Source organism: Syngnathus floridae, chromosome 19 (assembly GCF_059516105.1).
Source record: "Syngnathus floridae isolate MCC-2025c chromosome 19, RoL_Sflo_1.0, whole genome shotgun sequence".
Classification (NCBI taxonomy): Eukaryota; Metazoa; Chordata; class Actinopteri; order Syngnathiformes; family Syngnathidae; genus Syngnathus; species Syngnathus floridae.
The window spans coordinates 2,668,890-2,689,526 of record NC_142431.1 but is presented as its reverse complement, the minus strand read 5'-3'; the positions used below and the strand labels follow the sequence as shown (position 1 = coordinate 2,689,526).

Genomic DNA, 20,637 nt, shown 5'->3' with positions numbered 1-20,637 from the left:
GAGCTTTTATGACGTCACCGTTGCCAATGTAGGCAGCGGCTGTGGACATAATTCAACTGGCTAGCTTAGCTCACGTTTTTCAGAATGCCTCCCATCACCGTGCCTTCATCCGCAAGATAAAGGAACTATAGGAATGACGTTGCTGGCAAGAAGTCAACCATGGAGGCTCTTTCCCGGAGTCTCACCAGTGCATCCGAGCGAGGTAACGCAGGGACGGGAGTAGCGGGGGGGGCTCGCTGCTTAGCCACCGCGGAGTAAACATGCTAGTTAGCATTGAGCACCGCCTCGAATTTTTGCTGCCTTGCAGCTATCCCATCCCTAGTTACCCCCCTTATCTTTTAATTAATATGCTGTGGGCACCGGTTAAAATCAGCTAAAGCTAGTTGATAACCTCTAGCTACCTCCCGATTTGAATGTCACGCACAATCAAATTAACATCCCCCACTTTAAAATACACGAATTGGTGCCATGAAGGTATTTCACCTTACCTATCACAAGTCACGATTTCAGGTGGTGTGGTTTAATCGTGAATAAATTCTTTGCAGTGATGGGCCGGTGCCGCTGATGTCAGCTTGTGACTGCAGCAGAGAGCACTCACCATGAGTGGAGAACATATAGACATCCTGTCAACGGCAGATGTGGTCCGAGACAGATGGAGAGTGGTAAGGTTTCACAAAAATAAGATTATTTCGACGCATGGTACACTTTATTAGGTCACCCCCATCAGTGACCATCACCTGCTTCGTGTAAAATTGCTCTGCAGGTGAGAAAGATAGGCGGAGGCGGCTTCGGGGAGGTCTACGAGGTCTTGGACCTCGTGAGCCAGGCCACTCTTGCCATGAAGGTGGAGTCTGCCACACACCCTAAACCGGTGCAGAGGACAGAGGCGGCCGTGTTGAGGAAGCTGCAAGGTTTGCTACGCAAATAAAATCATGCAAGTGTTTGTTGATCAATTGAAAATTAGGAATGTGCAGATGATTGAAAAATGGCATGATCAATTCTAAGTTCGCAGCTCTACCTTATTTCTATGAAACGTGATTTCTGGATCAATAATTAAATACAATATGACTTTTTGACTCTGACTAATTACTGAGTCAAGAACCGATAGTTCACATCTGTGTATTACATTTTCTTATTTTTGATTATTTATTGACAGGCAAGGATAATGTGTGTCGCTTTGTCAGCGCTGGTCGAAACGAACGCTTCAACTATGTCGTGATGGAACTCCAGGTAAGCTTTTTACGATATTCCTTTAATTTTATAGGTCATGTTTACCATCTTAACATTAACCAATGACTTGTAAAGCAGCTAATGATCTGTTATTATTTACTGACACCTGTTACATAAACAACCAGCGTCATTTTTGTTTTAAAATGGGTCAATAATAATTGTAATATGTTGTGACTGTCCAAAGGGGAGGAACTTGGCAGATCTACGGAGGAGCAGGATCCGTGGGACATTCTCAGTCTCGACGACTCTTCGGCTCGGCAAGCAGATTTTACAAAGCATCGAAAGCATCCACTCAGTGGGCTTCCTGCACCGTGACATTAAACCAGTAAGACTACAGTCGCTCAAAGTAGTCAATATATTTTCATATTTGCAAATCGGAACTTTCTGTTATGGTCACTCACAGGCTAACTTTGCAATGGGAAGACTAGCAAGTACTTGCAGGTGCTGCTACATGCTGGACTTTGGTTTGGCCCGACAGTACATGACCTCCACCCAAGAACTTCGTCCTGTAAGTAATCTCAAAACTTGAGAACCCACCTATGAAAATAAAATATCCCAGACTTGAAGTATTTTCATCTGGTGACACACAAAAGCCTCTAACTATATTTTTTTCACTTCCAGCCTCGATCTGTGGCCGGCTTCAGAGGAACTGTGCGATATGCTTCAATCAATACTCATAAAAATAAGGTGACTAGACATTTTTTCTCGTGTTATCTTTCAATATTTTCTTAAGACATAGTTATTTCATCTATTTTATCATTGATTGTTTGAGTTGACGACATTCCCAAAAAATATAGTATTTTAATAAAACTTGTCTATTAATTGTGGTAGGCTGTATGCATTGTTTTCACGGTCTTTTTCTTTTTTTTTTTTTTTTAACTCTGCAGGAAATTGGTCGTCATGACGATCTATGGTCCCTCTTCTACATGTTGGTTGAATTCATGTCCGGTCAGCTCCCATGGAGAAAATTTAAAGACAAGGTACAGCATGTAACTCGCCAAAATAATAGGAACTACTATCAATGATCAAATATTCATATTTCTATCTTCCTCTCCAACAGGAACAAGTAGGAAATCTAAAAGAAGCATACGACCACCGCCTCATGCTTAATCACTTACCGTTGGAGTTTAGCACATTCCTGGATCACATCCTCAGTCTGGACTACTACACTAAACCAGACTATGAGGTTGGCTATAAGCTCACGTTTTGTCTTTTCACGTTTGGTCCTCTACCGACCGACAAAAATGCTGACACCTGTGTTTGCCCCCCTCCACCCCCCCACCCCTCCCATGACAGCTGCTGATGTCACTGTTTGACCGCGCTATGAAAAGCCACAACGTGCTGCACAACGATCCCTACGATTGGGAGAAATGCGACTCGGAGGACATGCTGACATCTGCGGTGGCACCACCCACTGGCCAGGAGCTCACCCGCCTCACGCCAGCTCACATGGGGTACACATGGACTAAAAATATACATGCACAGTCATGCTGTAGTTATGCCGACGTATTTTTTTTCCTTTAACGGTAGAACCAGTTGGCTGTTTTTCCACCCTGCTGGGTTTTGCAAATAAGCTCCTGGGTGACCTTCTCATTCTATCTCTTTCTTAAGCATGGCCAATGCATCAGTGCTGCCAGTGGAATTGCAGAGGGAGAACACGGAAGATGTCCTCATGCTCGGAGAGCGCTTCAGCGACGCTGACAACTGCCCCCCTCCTGTCACCCCTGCGTCCGTTCCCGCTAGAGGCATATGGGACGAAATGAACCGCATTCAAACCCAGAATCATGTCGAGCCGATGATTAGGAAGGTCAGATTTGCGCCGTGTCGGCATTCTCTCGCCCGCCACACAGTTGTGATGTTTGAATTGCAATCTTTTTTTCCCAGGTGGTGACTGAGGAAGAGCATAGTCAGAACCAGGGCAACCAAAGCCCTGCCGGCTCGGCGCAGAGTTCTCCGAGGCGGGTACGATCCGAGACCATGCACTTGGACCGGGCTATGCCGCTGCTCCGAAAGATGCGTCACAGTCAGAGTTTGGCGTTTGAAAGAAGACTTGCGCCCGAACCCAAGCCGACTCTTGAGCGCTTCCTTGAGTCCTGGTTAGTGCTTCGATCGATCCCACACATTTAAAACAAACTTGAACTGTTTTTTTTTTTTTTTTTTAGTCGAGGCAAAACGCCTCCATGTCTTTCAAACATCGGGGAGAAAGCTTTATCCGACGATCATTCCGGCACGGGTACGGCAGACCCAGAAGAAGGCGCGGTCAGCAGCGGTTTTGTCGCAGTCAACTTCAGTCCTGTGATCCAAGAGGGAGACTCCCAGGAGTGGGTGGTGCTGGAAATGGAGCAAGGCGCCAATTCCGGAGCCGTCAAGCCTTTGGCCGAAACCCAGCGCGAGGACAAAGCAGCCACCCCTAATCCTGCTGACGGCGAGAACCATCCGCCGCAGGAGGGCCCAGCTGTAGCAGTCAGTCCTGTTTTGTCACACTGTTCCGTCGGGTCATGGTTACTTGGCCACAGGAGGCTGCCGGGGATGCTGGGGCAAATGCCCTCGGTCATCATGGGACGACACCACATGGATCAGGTAGGCATGATCAAGCAGTTTTTTGTGTGGATCAGCTTCAACTAGAGTTACTCTTAATAATGCCACTTGTAATTTTTTTTTTATTCATGCCTCTAATCACCAAGTTGTTTTCAGTCCTCCAGTGGCACACCGCAGTCCCCTGTGCTCGAAAAGAGTGACACGATACCCCTTGAAGCTCCGTCGAACAAATCCGATGAAGCTCCCGGACAACCGAAGGATGGAGGGAAGACGGATTTGCCTCCGTCATCAAGCCCGCTGAAGGGTTCGACTGCTCCACTAGCTAAAGACCCAGAGAGCGATTCGGGTCTGCCCGACTGCTCGTCAGAGCTGAACCAGCAGGCTCAAGCCATCTGTTCGCTCCTCGCCTCTTTAAGGCCTAAAGACTCCCCTTGCTCGCCAAAATTGAGCCGCATCCCCATACGAGACTCCGGCACTCCTCCGGACTCTCCATGCAGGAACCGGCACCGGGACAGGAAAAACCGTTGGAGCAGCCCTGTCCCCAGCTCGCCCACCCACTCCCCTTCCCCATCGCTTTCCTGCGAAAACCTGCAGGTCACCCTCCCGCGGGAACGTCTCTCCTCGGAGCGAGGCTCCAAGTCGGACTGCGGAGGGGAAGACCCTCTTTCTCTCTCCTCGTCATCGGGCGGTAAAAGTAAGATTCCACGACCCATGAGCGCCACTTTTGTTCCCGAGCAGCTAAGCGGCAGACTCGTGCCTCGCCCACCTCCCGGAAAACCGACATCAGGCGCGTGTGCCGACCACAGGTAGGACACAATATGGGAAAAAAATGAGGGAATTAGCGCTCCTTGAGGATGATCATTTCGTGTAATTAAATCTCTTTCGAGGCGGCGGCGGTTGCGAGTACGCGCCAGCAGCACCAGCGACGCCGATTCCTTGTCCAGTCAGAACCAGTCGACGCAAGACCGCGGCCGCGGCGGCCGGCTCGTCAGCCCACCTCCACCCCGCCCTTGCGCCTCCCCCAACCTTCAGCGCTCATTGAGTTGCTCTCCGTCCCGCCAGGAGCCCCGCGACGGCAGGGCGCCCCCTCCAGGACGCAGCCGCTCCCCGTCGACGCCTCCTCCTCGACACGGCCCCCTGCAAGCGAGGTTGTCCGGCCAGAGTCCGTTGGTCCCCCGCTCTATAGGCAAAGGTTTGATTGAGGAGTGTAAAGGCTCAAGGAAACTGAAACGATGATGAACGGAAACGATCCATCCGAATCGCATGTGTAAATACAGTATGAGCTCAAGAGAATGTGTACTGTAAAAACAAAATGTATTTATTTGCTACATTAGCTTAAATGAAGCCATTATGTGCATAACACTTCAGGAATGTTTGCAAAATTCAAACTGAGCTCTTTTTTCAATCCAAATTTGAAATCGCCACGCTAAACACTACTCAACTCCACAAATCTGTCCTACATTTGTGGAGCCAACTGGATATATTTCTGCCCACTGGTTGCAACCCTAAAGCCAGTAGCATGTTTTGTCCATGTATATAGCCTGTGTATAAAAAAAAAAAAAGTCAACCATTTTGAGGTACTTACCACTGTGTGCAAGTGCATCTATTTAGTAGAACACTAAATTTAGATCTTTAAATTGTCATGCTAGAAGAAAAAGAACACTCAAATAATCTCTATTTTAGCAAAAATGACTGTGGAATCAACAAAGTTTCACTCGGGCAATCAGTCAATATCATATCAGCTCACTGAGTTGCCAATGGATATTTTTCTTTGGCTTTTTTTGTAGCAAGGAAAAGTACAATGATAACCATGTGTGATGGTTTGAAATTGCATTCATTGAAAGGTTAGGGCTATTGGTAACGTGGTAATCCATGCATTTGAATAGAATATCAATCAGCAAAGCCATTTTAATTCGGTAGTTACCACAAATAGCTCCGCATCAGCATATTATAATGTATTTATAAGCACACTTGATTCTTCAGTATTGTAAATGTGCATGAGTCATTTTATTTGTTTTTTTTACTCATTTGTAAACCAGCATACATTTCTGTATTTTTACCGAGCTGCTTTTGATCATGAAAATACATCCACAAGCAAAAGTTTTGTTTGGTTTTGATTCTTTAGAGCGAAACAATTTACAAATAACACATTGTACATATGTCAATATTTTATTTCAAACATGAATGCCTGAATGTCTATTTACAGTGCAGTGATCAAGACACGTTCAAGATGGTTATAAAAGCTGGTATATAGCAACATACAGAAATACTTGACTTAAAAATGTATGTTCGTCCAAATGATTGCAACCTCGAAGTCATCAGCATGTTTGTTGCAAGTTTTATGATTTTGTTTATGCCAATCCAGTAAGCGTCTTGTGTTAATCTGGATTATGGGCTCTAGAAGAGAGAGGCAGTTTGTCGGGGGTCATCTGGCAACACGCTGATGGAGTCTTCTGCCTTTCCGCACAGCATGCAAAGCATCGTGTACTCCTGAGTGACACAAAGTAACAGATTACAATATGGGTATGATGCAAACTTTAACACATTAATCTGTTTTATGAATTCTTGGATAAGGATTAAGGACATCACACTGATTACCTCTATGTTTTCCCACTTACCTGATATTCATCAACAACAGAGAATGTATATTCATGCCTGGCGATGACATGGTCACAGTTTTTACAGACATCTAAAAGAAAAACAATGTTTTCTTAAATGATGAAAGGATTTCTCACATATTTATGAGAGATGAAACATTTTGTGAGCATTATATGATGGAATCAAAGCATCAAGGGAAATAGATGAACGGCATTGGAGTAAAGTAGTATTCAAAATGATCAAAACAATTTACGGTCATAAGTCACAAGTTCCTCTCCATCATCATCCTCTGTGTCTTTATTACAGATCAACACGAAGTCCCTGTGATGACATTTGGCACAGCCCAGGTAGTTCATAAGGTAAGAGCCATTCTCCAGACAAGTGCTTCCCTGAGCAGAAAAAAAAGTTTGATCAAATTTAATATTGTAAACATCCGAATAAAGATATTAGTGTCCATTACTGATCTAAAGATGCTATGCTAGTGTTGACAACATATTTTTAACATACCCGATCGGGGTATTCTTTTTGCACACAGCCGTTGCACATTTTCTTTTTATAAAAAAATCAAAATAATAATGTGCAGTCTTTGAAAAGACTTTAATTTCAAGCACTGCGTCTTCCGTAAATAAGGACAGCCTGCTAGCTTAGCATAGCACCAAACAGCACTGGGTACAGGAAGTAACAAACTAGAACTTCTACGTTGAAATTTCCGGAATATTCTTCTGACAAAACACACACATGCACAAATAAAGTCACTCATGTTAGATAATTTCAGAATTTGAAAAGTATTTCTTTTAATGTGTATTTATTTATATGTATTATTTTAATGCGGGCAAAGAGATTGGCTGTTTTCCCTGTGGGTGGGGTTAGGGTGACGTCACAAACATGGCGGCCTCACGGCAAAGTAAGCTTGTGACCATGTGAACCTTCATGTAAAATTTTATTTGTGTCCTCTATTAACATCTTTGAAAGTAGATAAAATATCCCGGTGAGTGTAATCATTTGACTGTCTTCTTTTATTCCCTGTACTTGGAGCTGTTTATTCCAGAAGAATGTATATACACTTCGAGAAATGTCGGCTGTTGATTACAGGGGCTAGCGTATTCACTTATTTTTTTTAATTGTTTTTGTTACGTATTGAGTTACAATTCGATATTGGTTGTAGATTTGCTGCAGAATTTCTCAAATTATCGTCCCGTGTTCAGTCGCTCAGCCAGTCTTACACCTCCACGTGTACTGGACGCGTTTCATTTCATTATAACGGTGATATTTACATTATAAAAATATACCTTGCTGGCCTAATCTCTTTGTCAGTCTAATATGCCTTGAGAATAGGTAGTTTAAATTTGACTACGTGTGTAATGTCACCAATAGCCTATTTAATTGGTTAGAAAAACTGTACTGATGTTTCTTAATTAATGGTTTCTTTAGCAGACATGGCTACTCCCCAAAATATGCACAACAATTACCAGCCGACGAATAAGAAGAGGCCAAAAAGTAATTACTGCATTTTGTGTCGAGAGGTTGTTATGAAATATGTAAGTATCCATTTTTTGTTTATTAAAGGTTATGTTGTTTTGTACTGTAATTGACGAGTGATTGGATCTGTGTTTTTGTGTGTCACGAGAATAAGCATGAGCACATGCATAGCCTGGCACACCACAAAGAGCTGGACACAGTGCTGGGCAAGTAAGTAAAGTCCAACTTCTGCTGGGCTTGGAGGAGGTCCTGTTGTCTGGTTGGACCGTTCAAACCTGCAGTAAAAAAAAAAGGAGGGTTAAGAATTGCACTTCTGTCTGATTTCATGTGTATCATTTTCCCTCCCCCCACAGAGTTCCGTGTCACGATTGCCAGGCATGTGAGCTGTCCTCCATGGTTCTTGAAAAATACACCCAGCACATCGCCATGCCTCAACATCAAGCCAATTTAAAGAAGATCATAAGGCAAAACGTAGAACCCATTTCACTTTACAAGACTCTCAACCAAGAAACAATCAAGGAGATCCTCAAGAAAAACAAGGAAATAAGGAAGGAGAGGTACGGTTTTAACGGGTTTGTTTTTTCTGTTTTGCTCTAAGTACTCAGAATGCATGTCCCTCTTTACTTTGCAGGAAAAAGGAGTACCAAAAGCAGAAGAAAAATAATAAAAAACTTACACCCAAGAACCAGGCTGACCAGAAACAAGCTGGCCAGAAACAAGCTGGTCAGAAACAAGCTGGTCAGAAACAAGCTGGCCAGAAACAAGCTGGCCAGAAACAAGCTGGCCAGAAACAAGCTGGCCAGAAACAAGCTTGCCAAACCCATCCTGGTCAGAAACAGGCACCCAGTGGACTGAAAAAGGTGCATCAAGGTCCAAATACGTTCAAACAGCAGGCGCTGGGGCATCAGCAGAAAGGCAACTACACTGGCCCCGTCCAAAAAAACTTTTACAAACTGCGAAGGAATCCGCCCCGAGCTGCCAGATTTTGCGGCCCCCAATACGTCGATGAAACATTTGGCACCGAGCTGCAGCCCTCATGGTCCTCGGATGCCCATTTTAGCCATTACACGTACCACCGTGCCGAGCTGGACGACTTCACCAGTGATCGGCTCCCCAATCGAGGAAGCGTCATCTTCAACACGGATGAGAGTTCGTCTGGACCGAAGCAAACCGCGAGCGCATCGAACTTGCAACCTAAGCCAGTCATCATCCAAGGCATGAACGTCACCACCATGCTTCGAGAAATTCGACGAGCGATGGGCATGCGCGAGCCCTGCAGGGCGGATCGTGAAGCCAGAAAGCAAAGCGCCGAGGCGGACGCACAGCTGTCTGAGCTTTGCTCCTCACTGGAGACCCTCGAGAAGGAGGCAGCGAAACAAAGCAACAATGCCGCCCAGGCTGTCAAAAACGCCCCACAGAACAACGTCGCAGCTGAACATAACACTCCCGGACCCTCAGCCAGCGTTCAACACCATCAGCAGCTCGGCTCCAAAGCGAAGGTTCGAATCGCTCACAAAGCAGCGGCCGATCAAAGGTCAGCAGAGGACATTTTGAGAAAGGTGACCCCAAAGTTGACTCCTAAGGCTCCCGCTGTAACCATGCCCAAGTTTAAGCAAAGCTGGAAGCAGAAGAGGAAACAAGGGATGCCAAGGTAAGAGCTTCATCCAGAAAATCAGATTGTCTGATTTTTAAAGAATTTACATATTTGCAACTTATGGTGGGGAATAAGTATTTGGTCAATAACGGCCTTGATCTGACGCTCCACGTAAGATCTCACCCTGTGGGGTCAAAATGATCACAAGAACGGTGAACAAAAATCCCAGAACCACACGAGGGGACCTAATGAATGACCATCTTGTGTTTGCCTTAAGGTTTGGAATCGAGTCGGTAAACTCTCAACCGAGCAAAACCACTTTCGATATGGGTGTCGACGAAGACCTGATCCTCTCAGAGGGCTTCCACTGGGAGTCGCTCTCCAACGCACACATGCCCCTTCCTCCTTCTCTTCCTGCTCATCCTCCATCATGCCTCACTTCTACACCACTTCCTACCCGCAACACGCCAGCGAGCACGTCTCAGGGAGAGACTCGTTCAACGACAGGAGCGCCCGACGAGGGGGGGTCTTTCACAATGGACAACTCCTGTGGTCCGACAACGGCGTCAACCTCAGTGAAGGTGCAAGATGATCATGAGAATCCTGCCACCAACAAGAGGAAACACCAACATCTACAAGTGAGTTTTTATTTTAGTGAAGTGGTGAGCTGACTTTGGAGGCTGAAGAACATTTCTGTGTTTCTGCAGGATAACGACGTTCCTGATGTGGAGGTTGTTGTAAAACGGAGGAAATTTAAATTAAACAATGGTAATCCCAAATATTTCATGCACTTCAACGATTAATAATCCCGTTGCTAAATACTAATTCCAAGCGTTCTCTTTATAGACCAGGACCCAATGGACAAGCTTTTGGCGATGTCACTCCGAGAAGAAGAGCTGAGTCAATCGCTGCAGGATGTCGACAAGTCTTTGGTACTCGCCCGAAATGCCTTACAGGCGGCCTACACTGAAGTACGACGGCTCATGTTGTTAAGGCAGCAGGTACCAAAGATGCACTTTAAAAAAAATAAGATAAAAATAAAACCTTGAGAGCAAAGTTCTCAATGTATTTCTTCTTTCCTGCTCTTTTAGTGCACTGCAGAGGTGGACGGCCTGAGAGCCAAGCGCATTGAAATACTGCAGAGCATGCAAGGTATTGATTCAAGATCTTTTTTTAAAACGCTTTTCAGAAAGTAGAAATGCCCAAGGAGGATATAAATAGGCTCTTCTCCCCATTATATTTTCCAGAAGTGTATTCCGGAAGCTCCAATGTAGAACAGGTCGCCACGACCTCAGCAGCAGCACCTCCGGATGTCGTTCACCCGGATCCAACCTCCATATCTTCCTCGAGGCCCCTTGTCCCTCACAGTCCGACCAACATCCACCAAAGTTCTGTCATCAATCAGACTCAACCGGCCTTGCCCGCTACAAAACCCACCATGACAACCATCAAGCAAGAAGCCATGATCCCGCCCCCCTCGAGACAACCAAGTGACCAAACGGTCTCCCCACCCCCCCCTTCGTTACCCGCTGTGGCTTCTCCCGCCCCGAAGACCCAAACCAAGGCCGATGATCCGAATCCACTCAATCCAGCTAATTTGCTCTGCACGCAGAAGAAGCAAGCGAAGCTCGTCGGCGTGACTGAGCAAACCGAAAGACAGGAAGTTGTCATCATCGATACGAAGAATGAAAATATCGAGGAACCTCTCGCCATAGAACCTGTACAAGGAAACCACGTGGAGACTTTAGATAGCGATAAGAACGCTGACTCGGTGGAAGTGATGGAGCCTAAAATGGTGGTCATCAACCTTGACGAATCAGAGAATGAGGATTCACCTGATACGTCTTCAACGGCGCCAGGTCCTCAAGAGCTGCCTTCCAAATCCGTCAACATGGAGTGCAGCACTGCAAGCACTCAGACTATTCAGCAGACCCCATTTAAGATGTGAGCTTGCCTCTATTTTTTTTTCACCAATATATTAACGCCTAGCTCATTTTTTAAATATTATTTTCAACTTTGCTTAGGAAAGCGGCAAGCCCTGTTGCGTCGGAAAGGGAAGACACTCCTCCACCAGGTGAGTACGTTTTTGTGAAGTATTGTGTGATAAAGTAAATTAAACTACTATACAATATAGTTTTTTTGAAGCACTCTTGATTTTGTTGCTTCGATCTTATTTCAGAGGCTGTTGAGATGGTCGGTGAAGATGGAACGGAGTCAGCCTTGGGATCCTTTTTGAACCACACGGAGGCTGTTCACGGTCTGCAAGTCCACGACGGCGTCTTGTACACGTGCTCGGCGGACATGACAGCGCGGGCTTACAGTCTGCTGGTACGTTACAACAAATATTTTACAGATGCAGTCTCATAATTGTTTCAAAATTCCTCGCTATAGACCCTGGAATGCCTCGGAGTGTTTGAGGGCCACAAAAACAGAATCAACTGCCTGCTGGTCACCGCTTCTCCAGACACGCCAGCCAGACTCTACACTGGCTCCAGCGACATGACGATTCGCATCTACAGCATAAAGGTAGAGAACATTCGGAGAGGCCATCATTTGACACGTTTGAAAATGGAAAAAGTAGATTGCTGTTTTTCCCCCCCTTGCCACCAGACGAAGAAGTGTCTGGAGACCATCTCGCTGGCTGACAGAGTGCTGTGTTTGCATATGGCTTGGAACACTGTGTTTGTTGGTCTCGCCAATGGGTCAGTGGCCACCTTTGATTTAAAGGTAAACTGTCCATAAACAGATTTTTTTATTTTATTTTTTGCCATATGGAATGGAGCGAGATCCTGAACACTTAGTCTTGCCAATTGAACAACTTTGTGTTTATATATCCACTCCTTTTTTTCCTAAACATCTCAAACCCCCGCTCAACGTAGACTTCCAAACCGATGGATCTGTTCGAATGTCACGGGCCTCGAGCGGTCAGCTGCTTGGGCACGTCGCAGGAAGGCGCCCGGCGGGTGCTGCTGGTCGGCTCCTACGACAGCACCATCAGCGTACGAGACGCCAAGAGCGGTTTGCTGCTGCGCTCACTGGAAGGCCACACCAAGACTGTTCTCTGTATGAAGGTGAGGGGACGATTGAAAATGATCCAGCTCTCCATTTACTACGCTGCTTGTGATTAAAGTTGATTTTGGACCAGAGGATTCACTTTTCTTGTTTGGGTTTTTTTCCGAGGTGGTAAACGACTTGGTGTTCAGTGGCTCCAGTGACACCTCTGTTCATGCTCACAACATCCATGTAAGTAGAAGTGATATGGTGACATCATCTATGATTATTGCAATATTTGCATTAATCAGTAGCTAATTAGTAGTCCCGAATGAACTGTTCTTTCCTGTTTCTATTTTGCCTCCATTTCTGTTTTCCGTCCACGTAGACGGGTCAGTTGATTCGGATCTACAAGGGACACGGTCACGCCGTCACGTCAATCGTCATCTTGGGGAAGGTGATGGTGACCAGCTGTCTGGACAAGCTGATCCGTGTTTACGAGCTGCAGGTAGAACATATTTCTTAATATGTGTACAGAGAGGTCTGTTGTAGACTGACTATAATTAATACTTTAGCGCCATCTTGTGGAATTGTGGTGTTTTTCCATCAGCTGCTATCTACATTTCTTTGTGGTTGCCATATTGCTGCATCTTCTCCATCCATTCTATTTGTGTTGATTTCCAGACCCACGACCGCTTGCAGGTGTACGGCGGCCACAACGATATGGTGATGTGCATGGCCGTGCACAAGAGCGTGGTAAGTGGACTCAAAAGATGGATGATTGGAACCGATCCACCATCCCTTCACTTCGTCATTTCATTCAGATCTACACGGGTTGTTACGACGGAAGCGTTCAAGCTGTCAAACTCAACCTGATGAAGAATTACCGCTGCTGGGTAAGAACCTCCGTGTAGGATCTTAAACCTTGGACAAGAAGCATTTTTATTTATTTGCCCTCTCACAAGCCTGCAACTAAGTATTGATTCTCTTCCATTCTTTTTTGTGTTCATGGCAGTGGCAAAATTGCTCTCTGATTTTTGGCATGGCCGAGCACCTTCTCCAGCATCTCACCAGAGACCACACCAATCCCAAACTGGAGGTGGTCAATTGTCGCTGGAGAGGATGCAGCAAGTTTTTTCCCACACAGCAGGCAGTCAAGGAGGTAATTTAATATCTTGGATTGTAATATGTAATTACTCTATTCATATTATATACGGTTTTATCTGCAGGAGGTTCCTGGGCATATGCAAATTCATGTGGATGCGGACAGTAAGGTGGAGTCATGAGGAGGTGCCGTTGTTTTTCCGCCATTTCCTGTTCTCATGTGGTTACGTCATTCGTACTTCCAGTTGAACACATGTAGTGAAATATTATTTGTTACTCTATTATTCGGGCAAATCTTTAGGGTCTTTTTTTTTTTTCTTAAAAATCATGGTTTTTTTTTTTTTAATGTGTTCAAATAACGTGTTCAGAATAACTCATTTCTAGAAATAAACAGGACAAAAATGAAATAATTCTTGTACATCTTTATGAAATAAATGTGGGGCAATCAAACTGTTCATCAAACAAAAGGTTTTATTATCTCTAGAAACTCAACTAATAATTCCATAAATTATTACAAAATCATAAGGACCAATGAAAATTGTCCGTTAAGACTTTGCATGTTGCCAGGTCATGCGTGGAGATGTTTAAGAATACATGGTCAGCTGAAGCCACTAAAGGGGAACAGAAGAAAAAAAAGATATTTTTACAAGTGTGTGTTTAAATTTAATAATAAGTGATAAATGCATATGGTTACCTCCAGCAGATTAAGTTTGATTAGCCCATCTCCATCCTTGTCAAAAGCATTGAAAGCCCCTACGGACGACACAGAACATATATATTTGCATATAGACACATTTTTTTAAAAATATTAAGAAATTAATACATACTGAACATGCCCTCCAGTCTGACAAAACAGCAGATGTAACTGTCAAAGTCGACGTTGAGTTGTTTGTCTGCGTAGCGCATGGCGATGATGTCATACAACTGTTTGTTGAGGTGGAGGCCTTTGTGGAAAAAAATATGGCAGAAATCCAATTAACGTGAAATAAATCAATTGTTTCTTAAAAAAAAAGAAATCACAAAAACTAATCGACAGTATTACATCGTGATGCTGCTCACCTGCGTCGGTAACAGCGTTTCTCATTTCGAAACTGCTGATCGAGCCGGTTTGTTGTTTGTCGTAACTTTTGAAGATCACCTACAAACCCATATCAGCTTTTCAAAAATCATGTCGTAATATTTCAACAATAAAATGAAAATAAACATACATGCCATTGCTTAATTTTTCTCCACAAGTGTTTAAACTCCTGGAAATTTAGTTTTCCTGTCCCATCTGTCTGGAATTTGGCTCAGTTATGGAAAAAGAAAAAAAAAGTAATGAGAGGAAGAAGTGACTATAATTATTATTATTTTTTTTTAAATTGTGTTAAGGATACATCCATCAGTGCTATCATACTTCGACATGTCTCCAGGCTTAAACCCTCCATCGCCTTTTCGTGTACTGCGAAAAAAGAAGTGTAGCTTGAATGATGCTCACCTGACCTAGCTTAATTCAACTCACGTTTGGAGACCACGTCCTTCATAATGGTCTGGAGCTCATTGGCGGTGATTTGCATATCCTAAAGGGTGCATTAATTTCGTTAATTAAGCACAATAATTGCTGCTGAATTTAAATCTGCTTTTTTACCTCGCCGGCTATTTTTTTGTAAATGACACGGAACTGTTTTTCCTCTTCAGTTTCTTCCTCAGTCTGGAGAAGTTTTTTCTGGTCAACACAAGAAAATACTCATCGATTTTAACACCAATGCAATCTTTCGACGTACATACCATCCAAATGAAAGTTTTTGTGATCTATAAAAAGAGACTACCGTATTTTCCGCACTATAAGTCGCACCTAAAAACCTCCAATTTTCTCAAAAGCTGCCTTATAATCAGGTGCGCCTTATATATATTGAGCCACTACAGCTGGTGTGTCCAAAGTCCGGCCCGCGGGCCAAATGTATATATCTTAATTTTAAAATGGGCCATTCATTGAAGCTGCGCCTTATAATCCGGTGCGCCTTATTTATGGACAAAGTTTTAAAATGGGCCATTCATTGAAGCTGCGCCTTATAATCCGGTGCGCCTTATAGTGCGGAAAATGCGGTAATATTAAAATAAAGTTCCTCCCCTTAAGGTGGTCTGTAGCACCTTCCTAACCAACCTACGTGTGAGATCATGAGCACAGGATGGGGAAAAAACAGGTGTAGGGGTCACTCGAGATCAGCTGGCAGGGAGGTCAATTCTTTTCTCCCCAGTGATATTATTTGACCCACTCTAGATTGCATTTCAGGAGCCATAAATGACCCAGCTTGCAGCCAGATAGTCACTGCATGGAAACTGTGATTGCGCAATCATGACAACAAAATTACTTTGGGTTTCTTCTTCTTCTCCCCCGGAATGCCGTCATGCAGGATTTCTTTGTTGGCGAATGCTCGATCGGACACATACACGATAGGCTGAAAGAATAAAACATATTGAGGTGTTAGTTATTGCGTCATCGTGGCTTAGGTTTTCTGATTAGCCGGCAAAATCTCCGTGTTTTTTTGCGTTGTCATTTACCTCCATGCCACTAGAGGCACTCTCGTGCAGTATCATGCATTATACTGGGAAGCCTGTAGAATTTGGGGTGAACTTTCCCATTTTCAGATTCCTAGCCATGAACTATTTCTAGCAACAATGCTACCTAGCCGTCCATTGACGTTTTCACAACGTGGCTCAGTCTTAAGCGGGATGGTCTACCAACTTGAAGGTGGTGAGTTCAATCCTCAAACCCAGTGATCATGTCAAAATGTCCTTGAGCAAGACATTGAACTTTATTTTGCTCCTGCCAGGGCCTTTTCTCGTTTTGCTGATGATCAATAAGACAAAGATGATGAGATGAAACAAATTAGTTGTGAGATAATGTGAGTCAAGAAATATATGCCATGGGCAAAAGTATTGGGACGCCCCACACCCCAAGATGTTTGGTCCAGGTGAGTCCAGGTGTCCCAATACTTTTGTCATCATCATGAAAAATGCAAAAGACACACCAAACTTTATGAGAAATTGTGCTAATGCTAAGCTATATTAAATTCAAACCTTGCAATATTTAATGCAATATCAAATAGAACTGCACTATAGCGACATCTATGGGACAAACCCGGGTTTGATCAGTCCCGATTGTGTTCTCCGCTTCCCTGTGACAGACACACAAAAACAACACAAATTATCATTAATATAATGTCATGGTAGTCATTGAGTGGTGGACGTTCTTACTCAGAGGTGCTCCTGTTCTCGGAAAAGACTCTCAGAATGAACTGGCCTTCTTCATGAGGCTCAAACGTAGTCGGGATGACGACATATTCTCCCGGGGGGAGCCTGAAACGTTCGGTGATTTCACGTAGATTGATGTAATGTTTGCATTTAGCCTTGGAGGCGTTATACAAGAAGAAGTCCTTCTGGAGATGTCGATTCCGGCCACGCATCTGAGATATTCAATCAGAACGCCATTTTTGTAGTTCAATGTGTACTTTAAGCCTACAATGCTAATTTGGATGAACGCTATTGCTGCCTCGTTATTATTTTTAATTGCTTTTGTGGTATATGTTACCTGTTTTGGCACCTGCAAAGAAAATAAAGGGAATATCAGATGTTATGGATCAAATCAAGTGACACAATCATTACCTCATAGATGGAAAATCCGATCGTGAGGAACCTGGGCCCGAGCTGTTTCTTAATGCGACGACCTTTCTGCATGAGCGCCACAACAACTGTGCAGAGTTCCTGCGGGTCCTCTGGGTCCTCATACAGTTGTAAGTGATACTGAGGATTGGTCCAGAAGGTATCTGTCGAGAATAGCATGGAAATGAGGATAAAGAAGATATGCCTGTGTTCAAATATAGGTTGTTTAAAGTTTTAGAATAATACACAACATCAATGCTAGTTTTGTGTACCCGTCTGTGGTGTTTTGCATTGTGTGTTAGCATTAAGCTAGTGGACTTAGTTTGGTTTGGCTTCCCCACCTGGGAAGTTTCTACAGCCCCCCGCAGAGCTGCCTCGGACCCATCGACCCTCGTTGACGGACACGTTCCAGCTGTGCCTTTCATCGCCCTGCAGCGTGTCGGGGGTCAAGTTGCAGATCTCAAGCTTAGTGTAGTTCTTCATGAAGTCGGCAAATGACATCCTGGGCAGGTATGTGGAAAAAAGAGGTTTCATGGAAGTAGTAGTTTTCTTAGCTGTAGATAATATTTAGCTTTATAATCTAGTTATGATGATGAGAGATCATAATATTGATGGACAAGACAGAATTTGTCATGTTGTGCTAGCAGTGCTTGCAGTAATAATGACATTTGCTTAAGTTATGTTGGCTTCCCATTGGCTCACCATTTGTGGGCGGGGCCAAAGGATAAGCAGTAGAACATGGATTTTACTCACCAGAACTCACTTTGCTCAACAGTTTGCTTTTTAAGGTTGTTCCTATCTGCAATAGAGATAGTTGACCATTCCTTTGAACTGAAAAAAAAAAAAACAAATAGCAGAGTTGGTGCAATTGTTGCTTATGCATTTTGTGCAGGAAATAAAAAAACACATTATAGACACGAATGTTTTTCCAAATTTTACTTTGCGGTCCACGGTCCCTTCCATAGTACTCGACCCCAAGGATTGCGTAGTCGGATTAGTCGAATTTTGCTGTCCTTTGCGACCTCATCGCACTAGAAAAAAAAAACATTTCTCAACATCATTCTCAGTAAAAAGAAAATAGGCATGACTTTACCTCCTCCAAGGCGATGACGGAGTAGGCGTGTCCTCGGACCAGTCCAAGTTCAGTTTTGGACTCCATTTTACTCGGCGAGATAACCTGGGCACCATCATTTATTACTAAATGGACATTTATTTCGAATGTGCAGGCATGAAGATGGCATGAGGTTTACACACACGAAAAAAAGTCATTTTACGCACTCACATCAATGGAGCAGCCCATCAGCGAGCCTCTCTGCAGAGCTTTCTTCATGATCTTATAGATCCCTTTAGGTGCCTCAGACAACTCAAAGAACTCGGTGACTCCACCTGTGAAGTCCTCCATGGCTTCCAGAGTATTACCTCCTCTCAAGGCCTCGTAAGAACCGTGCAGCCTCAGATCAGAGAGCACACCACCATTACAGAAAGCTCATTTTTCCGATTGTTTTGTGTTATTACTTGGCATAGGCTTTTTCCAGAAGGGCGCTCCAAAATTCGTTCTCACGAAAGGATTTGGTGAACACCAGACGGTTGTTGTAGGTGGGGATGCGGTCGTCGACGACCACGTCGATCCATTCGCCGTAACGCCAGAACTGCGGACGTTCAAGTAGAATATGAGGGCTGTTCAAATCGTAGTTTAGATCCCAGTTTCTACCTGGAAATGAAAAATTCCGGCATAGTTTTCCGTGAAGCTCTGATCCCGAGGAATCACTCTGTATAGAAGCTTCTCGTTCAGAGTCAGACAAGCAATGGCGGCCAGCAGCCAGCAGTCACCTGTCAGCAACAAATACAAACAACCTCACGTTTGTTCGTCTTAATTGCTATAACAAACTAATTTTATGATGCAGAATAATTTGTATCGTGAATAATTATTTTCGATTTTACCCAACTCTCCCTGACAGATGTCTGTCCTGTTGGCTGAATCCACAATGAATTGCGGGTTTTCACATATTTCCTGAAAAGTAATTCAGGAATTAATTAATTGACGCTAGTGCTCGAAACCCATTTTATTATAATGCTGGCACAATTTATAAAAATAGTTTACAGAGAGAGGGGCGGAAACAAACAATATGGCAGTGCAGTAGTTTGCAAAAGGATCTGGATAAATTTATTTATCTTTGTCTACAAAGCTAATTATGACATTTGCTGTGTCAGACAAGATGGGGGTGTAACTCAATCCAATCCCCAGCTGGGACTTCTGAACTGCTCTCACACATTTGTCACGTATTCAATGGCAAGCAGCTGCTCACTCGGCCATGTGTTATTAAAAAGAAATATTACAATACATTTGTGGTATTATTAGAAACCTAAAACGACTTAAGCACATGTTCGTTGTGTTTATCAGGACTCACCGGCCACAATAATAGGCACGTCTCTCATAATAATATTAATTAATAAGAATAATAATAACATAAAATATAAATAAATCACTTTTACCAGACCAATTTAGCCACTCAAGTCATTTGCCTTTGAAATTCTGATCATCATCACTCTATTGGTGTGACTCACTGAAGGTCGTTTCCACACAAACGTCATGGGGGGCTTGTTGTGGCTGAAGAAGAGTGAGGATTCACAGGCCGGGAAAAGAGGGTCTTCAAAGAGCACCTTCTTCTTGACGTATTTGTCTCGCAGTTCCATGAACGTCTTGAGACGCTTGGCATCCTTGACGGCCTCGTTCCTGCTAAGGATGGCTGAGTAGATGGAGTTGGCTCCTGTTAAGGGGTAGTCTGCTTGGTCGTCAGGTGCCTGCGATGTTTCTGTTTTTTGAAGCACTCGGACGTTTGTATCCTCCATGAGAGGCCGTTTATTCTCCTGGTTCTCCATATTGTCTCCTATGGATAGCTGTCTGGATTTCAATCTGGAAGAAAGTGTCCTGTGCAGCTCCTGTGATTACTTTTATTTATCAGCTGTAAAGTAAACTCTCACGCTCTTGGGCACTGGACCTAAATATACACCCCTTAAAAAAAAAGGGTGGGGGGTTCTGGTTGGCGCTTTCCAAAAATACACATCAGGAGAAACAATCATGACACAGCATTTGTATGACAGTAATTGTATGACAATAATAAAATGCTATCTCATGAATAATAAAATATGCACTTCAAATTAATCTCATAAGGGTCAAGGGTCAGCTGGTCTTTGAGGAAGTCCCTGGACACAAAATTTCTCACAAGAAGGCCCAGATTTGAACCTTAAAAACTATAAGGCAGCAGTGTTAGTTGTCTTCACTGTGCACAGTCCTGTATATTTTTTTTTACATTTGTTGTTTAATATGATTCATTTTAAGCAAAATGCACATTTTAAAATGCAGTTAAAACACGTGTTAAGCAAATACATTTAGTAAAACTAGCCTATTTTTTATTTTGCTGTGATTTCTATCAACTTTAAAAGGTTTATGATTTTGTATG

General features: G+C 43.8%; 4 protein-coding genes across 9 annotated transcripts; 2 read left to right on the top strand and 2 right to left on the bottom strand.

Annotated features, from left to right (window-relative positions):
- Window positions 1-5,868, top strand: ttbk2b (tau tubulin kinase 2b). Its single transcript, XM_088361194.1, has 15 exons — window positions 1-202; window positions 546-662; window positions 764-911; window positions 1,157-1,230; window positions 1,415-1,555; window positions 1,634-1,738; window positions 1,852-1,917; window positions 2,118-2,210; window positions 2,291-2,416; window positions 2,527-2,684; window positions 2,842-3,037; window positions 3,115-3,326; window positions 3,393-3,810; window positions 3,925-4,574; window positions 4,656-5,868. The coding sequence occupies exons 2-15, from the start codon at window positions 600-602 to the stop codon at window positions 5,002-5,004; spliced, it is 2,799 nt and encodes a 932-aa protein (XP_088217320.1). The 5' UTR covers window positions 1-202; window positions 546-599; the 3' UTR covers window positions 5,005-5,868.
- On the bottom strand, window positions 5,752-7,119 carry churc1 (churchill domain containing 1). Its single transcript, XM_088361195.1, has 4 exons — window positions 6,874-7,119; window positions 6,620-6,755; window positions 6,387-6,457; window positions 5,752-6,258 (listed from the first exon to the last, which is right to left on the bottom strand). Exons 1-4 carry the CDS (start codon window positions 6,910-6,912, stop codon window positions 6,166-6,168), a joined length of 339 nt encoding a protein of 112 aa, XP_088217321.1. The 5' UTR covers window positions 6,913-7,119; the 3' UTR covers window positions 5,752-6,165.
- On the top strand, window positions 6,624-14,559 carry LOC148381611 (zinc finger protein 106-like). 5 transcript variants are annotated; one of them, XM_088361190.1, is made up of 21 exons: window positions 6,624-6,725; window positions 7,801-7,904; window positions 7,994-8,055; window positions 8,199-8,402; window positions 8,477-9,496; window positions 9,717-10,077; window positions 10,147-10,207; window positions 10,286-10,440; window positions 10,531-10,591; window positions 10,687-11,383; window positions 11,464-11,513; window positions 11,619-11,767; window positions 11,831-11,965; window positions 12,050-12,166; window positions 12,319-12,510; window positions 12,620-12,682; window positions 12,819-12,938; window positions 13,115-13,186; window positions 13,255-13,326; window positions 13,446-13,592; window positions 13,660-14,559. In XM_088361190.1, exons 2-21 carry the CDS (start codon window positions 7,803-7,805, stop codon window positions 13,714-13,716), a joined length of 3,897 nt encoding a protein of 1,298 aa, XP_088217316.1. In that variant the 5' UTR covers window positions 6,624-6,725; window positions 7,801-7,802; the 3' UTR covers window positions 13,717-14,559. The 5 variants fall into 5 exon arrangements, with proteins under 5 accessions (XP_088217316.1, XP_088217315.1, XP_088217314.1 ...); XM_088361189.1 differs by having other exon boundaries at window positions 6,633-6,725; window positions 7,798-7,904; XM_088361188.1 differs by lacking the exon at window positions 6,624-6,725 and adding an exon at window positions 7,209-7,354.
- capn3b (calpain 3b) lies at window positions 13,983-20,450 on the bottom strand. Of its 2 annotated transcripts, XM_088361197.1 has the most exons (22): window positions 19,742-20,118; window positions 19,118-19,187; window positions 18,888-19,006; window positions 18,692-18,825; window positions 18,459-18,627; window positions 18,270-18,353; window positions 18,116-18,207; window positions 17,930-18,007; window positions 17,518-17,678; window positions 17,180-17,340; window positions 17,106-17,117; window positions 16,772-16,980; window positions 16,656-16,692; window positions 15,886-15,972; window positions 15,162-15,239; window positions 15,036-15,093; window positions 14,911-14,975; window positions 14,743-14,811; window positions 14,594-14,672; window positions 14,362-14,478; window positions 14,229-14,287; window positions 13,983-14,145 (listed from the first exon to the last, which is right to left on the bottom strand). In XM_088361197.1, the coding sequence occupies exons 1-22, from the start codon at window positions 20,054-20,056 to the stop codon at window positions 14,119-14,121; spliced, it is 2,280 nt and encodes a 759-aa protein (XP_088217323.1). In that variant the 5' UTR covers window positions 20,057-20,118; the 3' UTR covers window positions 13,983-14,118. The 2 variants fall into 2 exon arrangements, with proteins under 2 accessions (XP_088217323.1, XP_088217322.1); XM_088361196.1 differs by lacking the exon at window positions 13,983-14,145 and having other exon boundaries at window positions 14,178-14,287; window positions 19,742-20,450.
- Window positions 20,451-20,637: the final 187 nt, after the last annotated feature.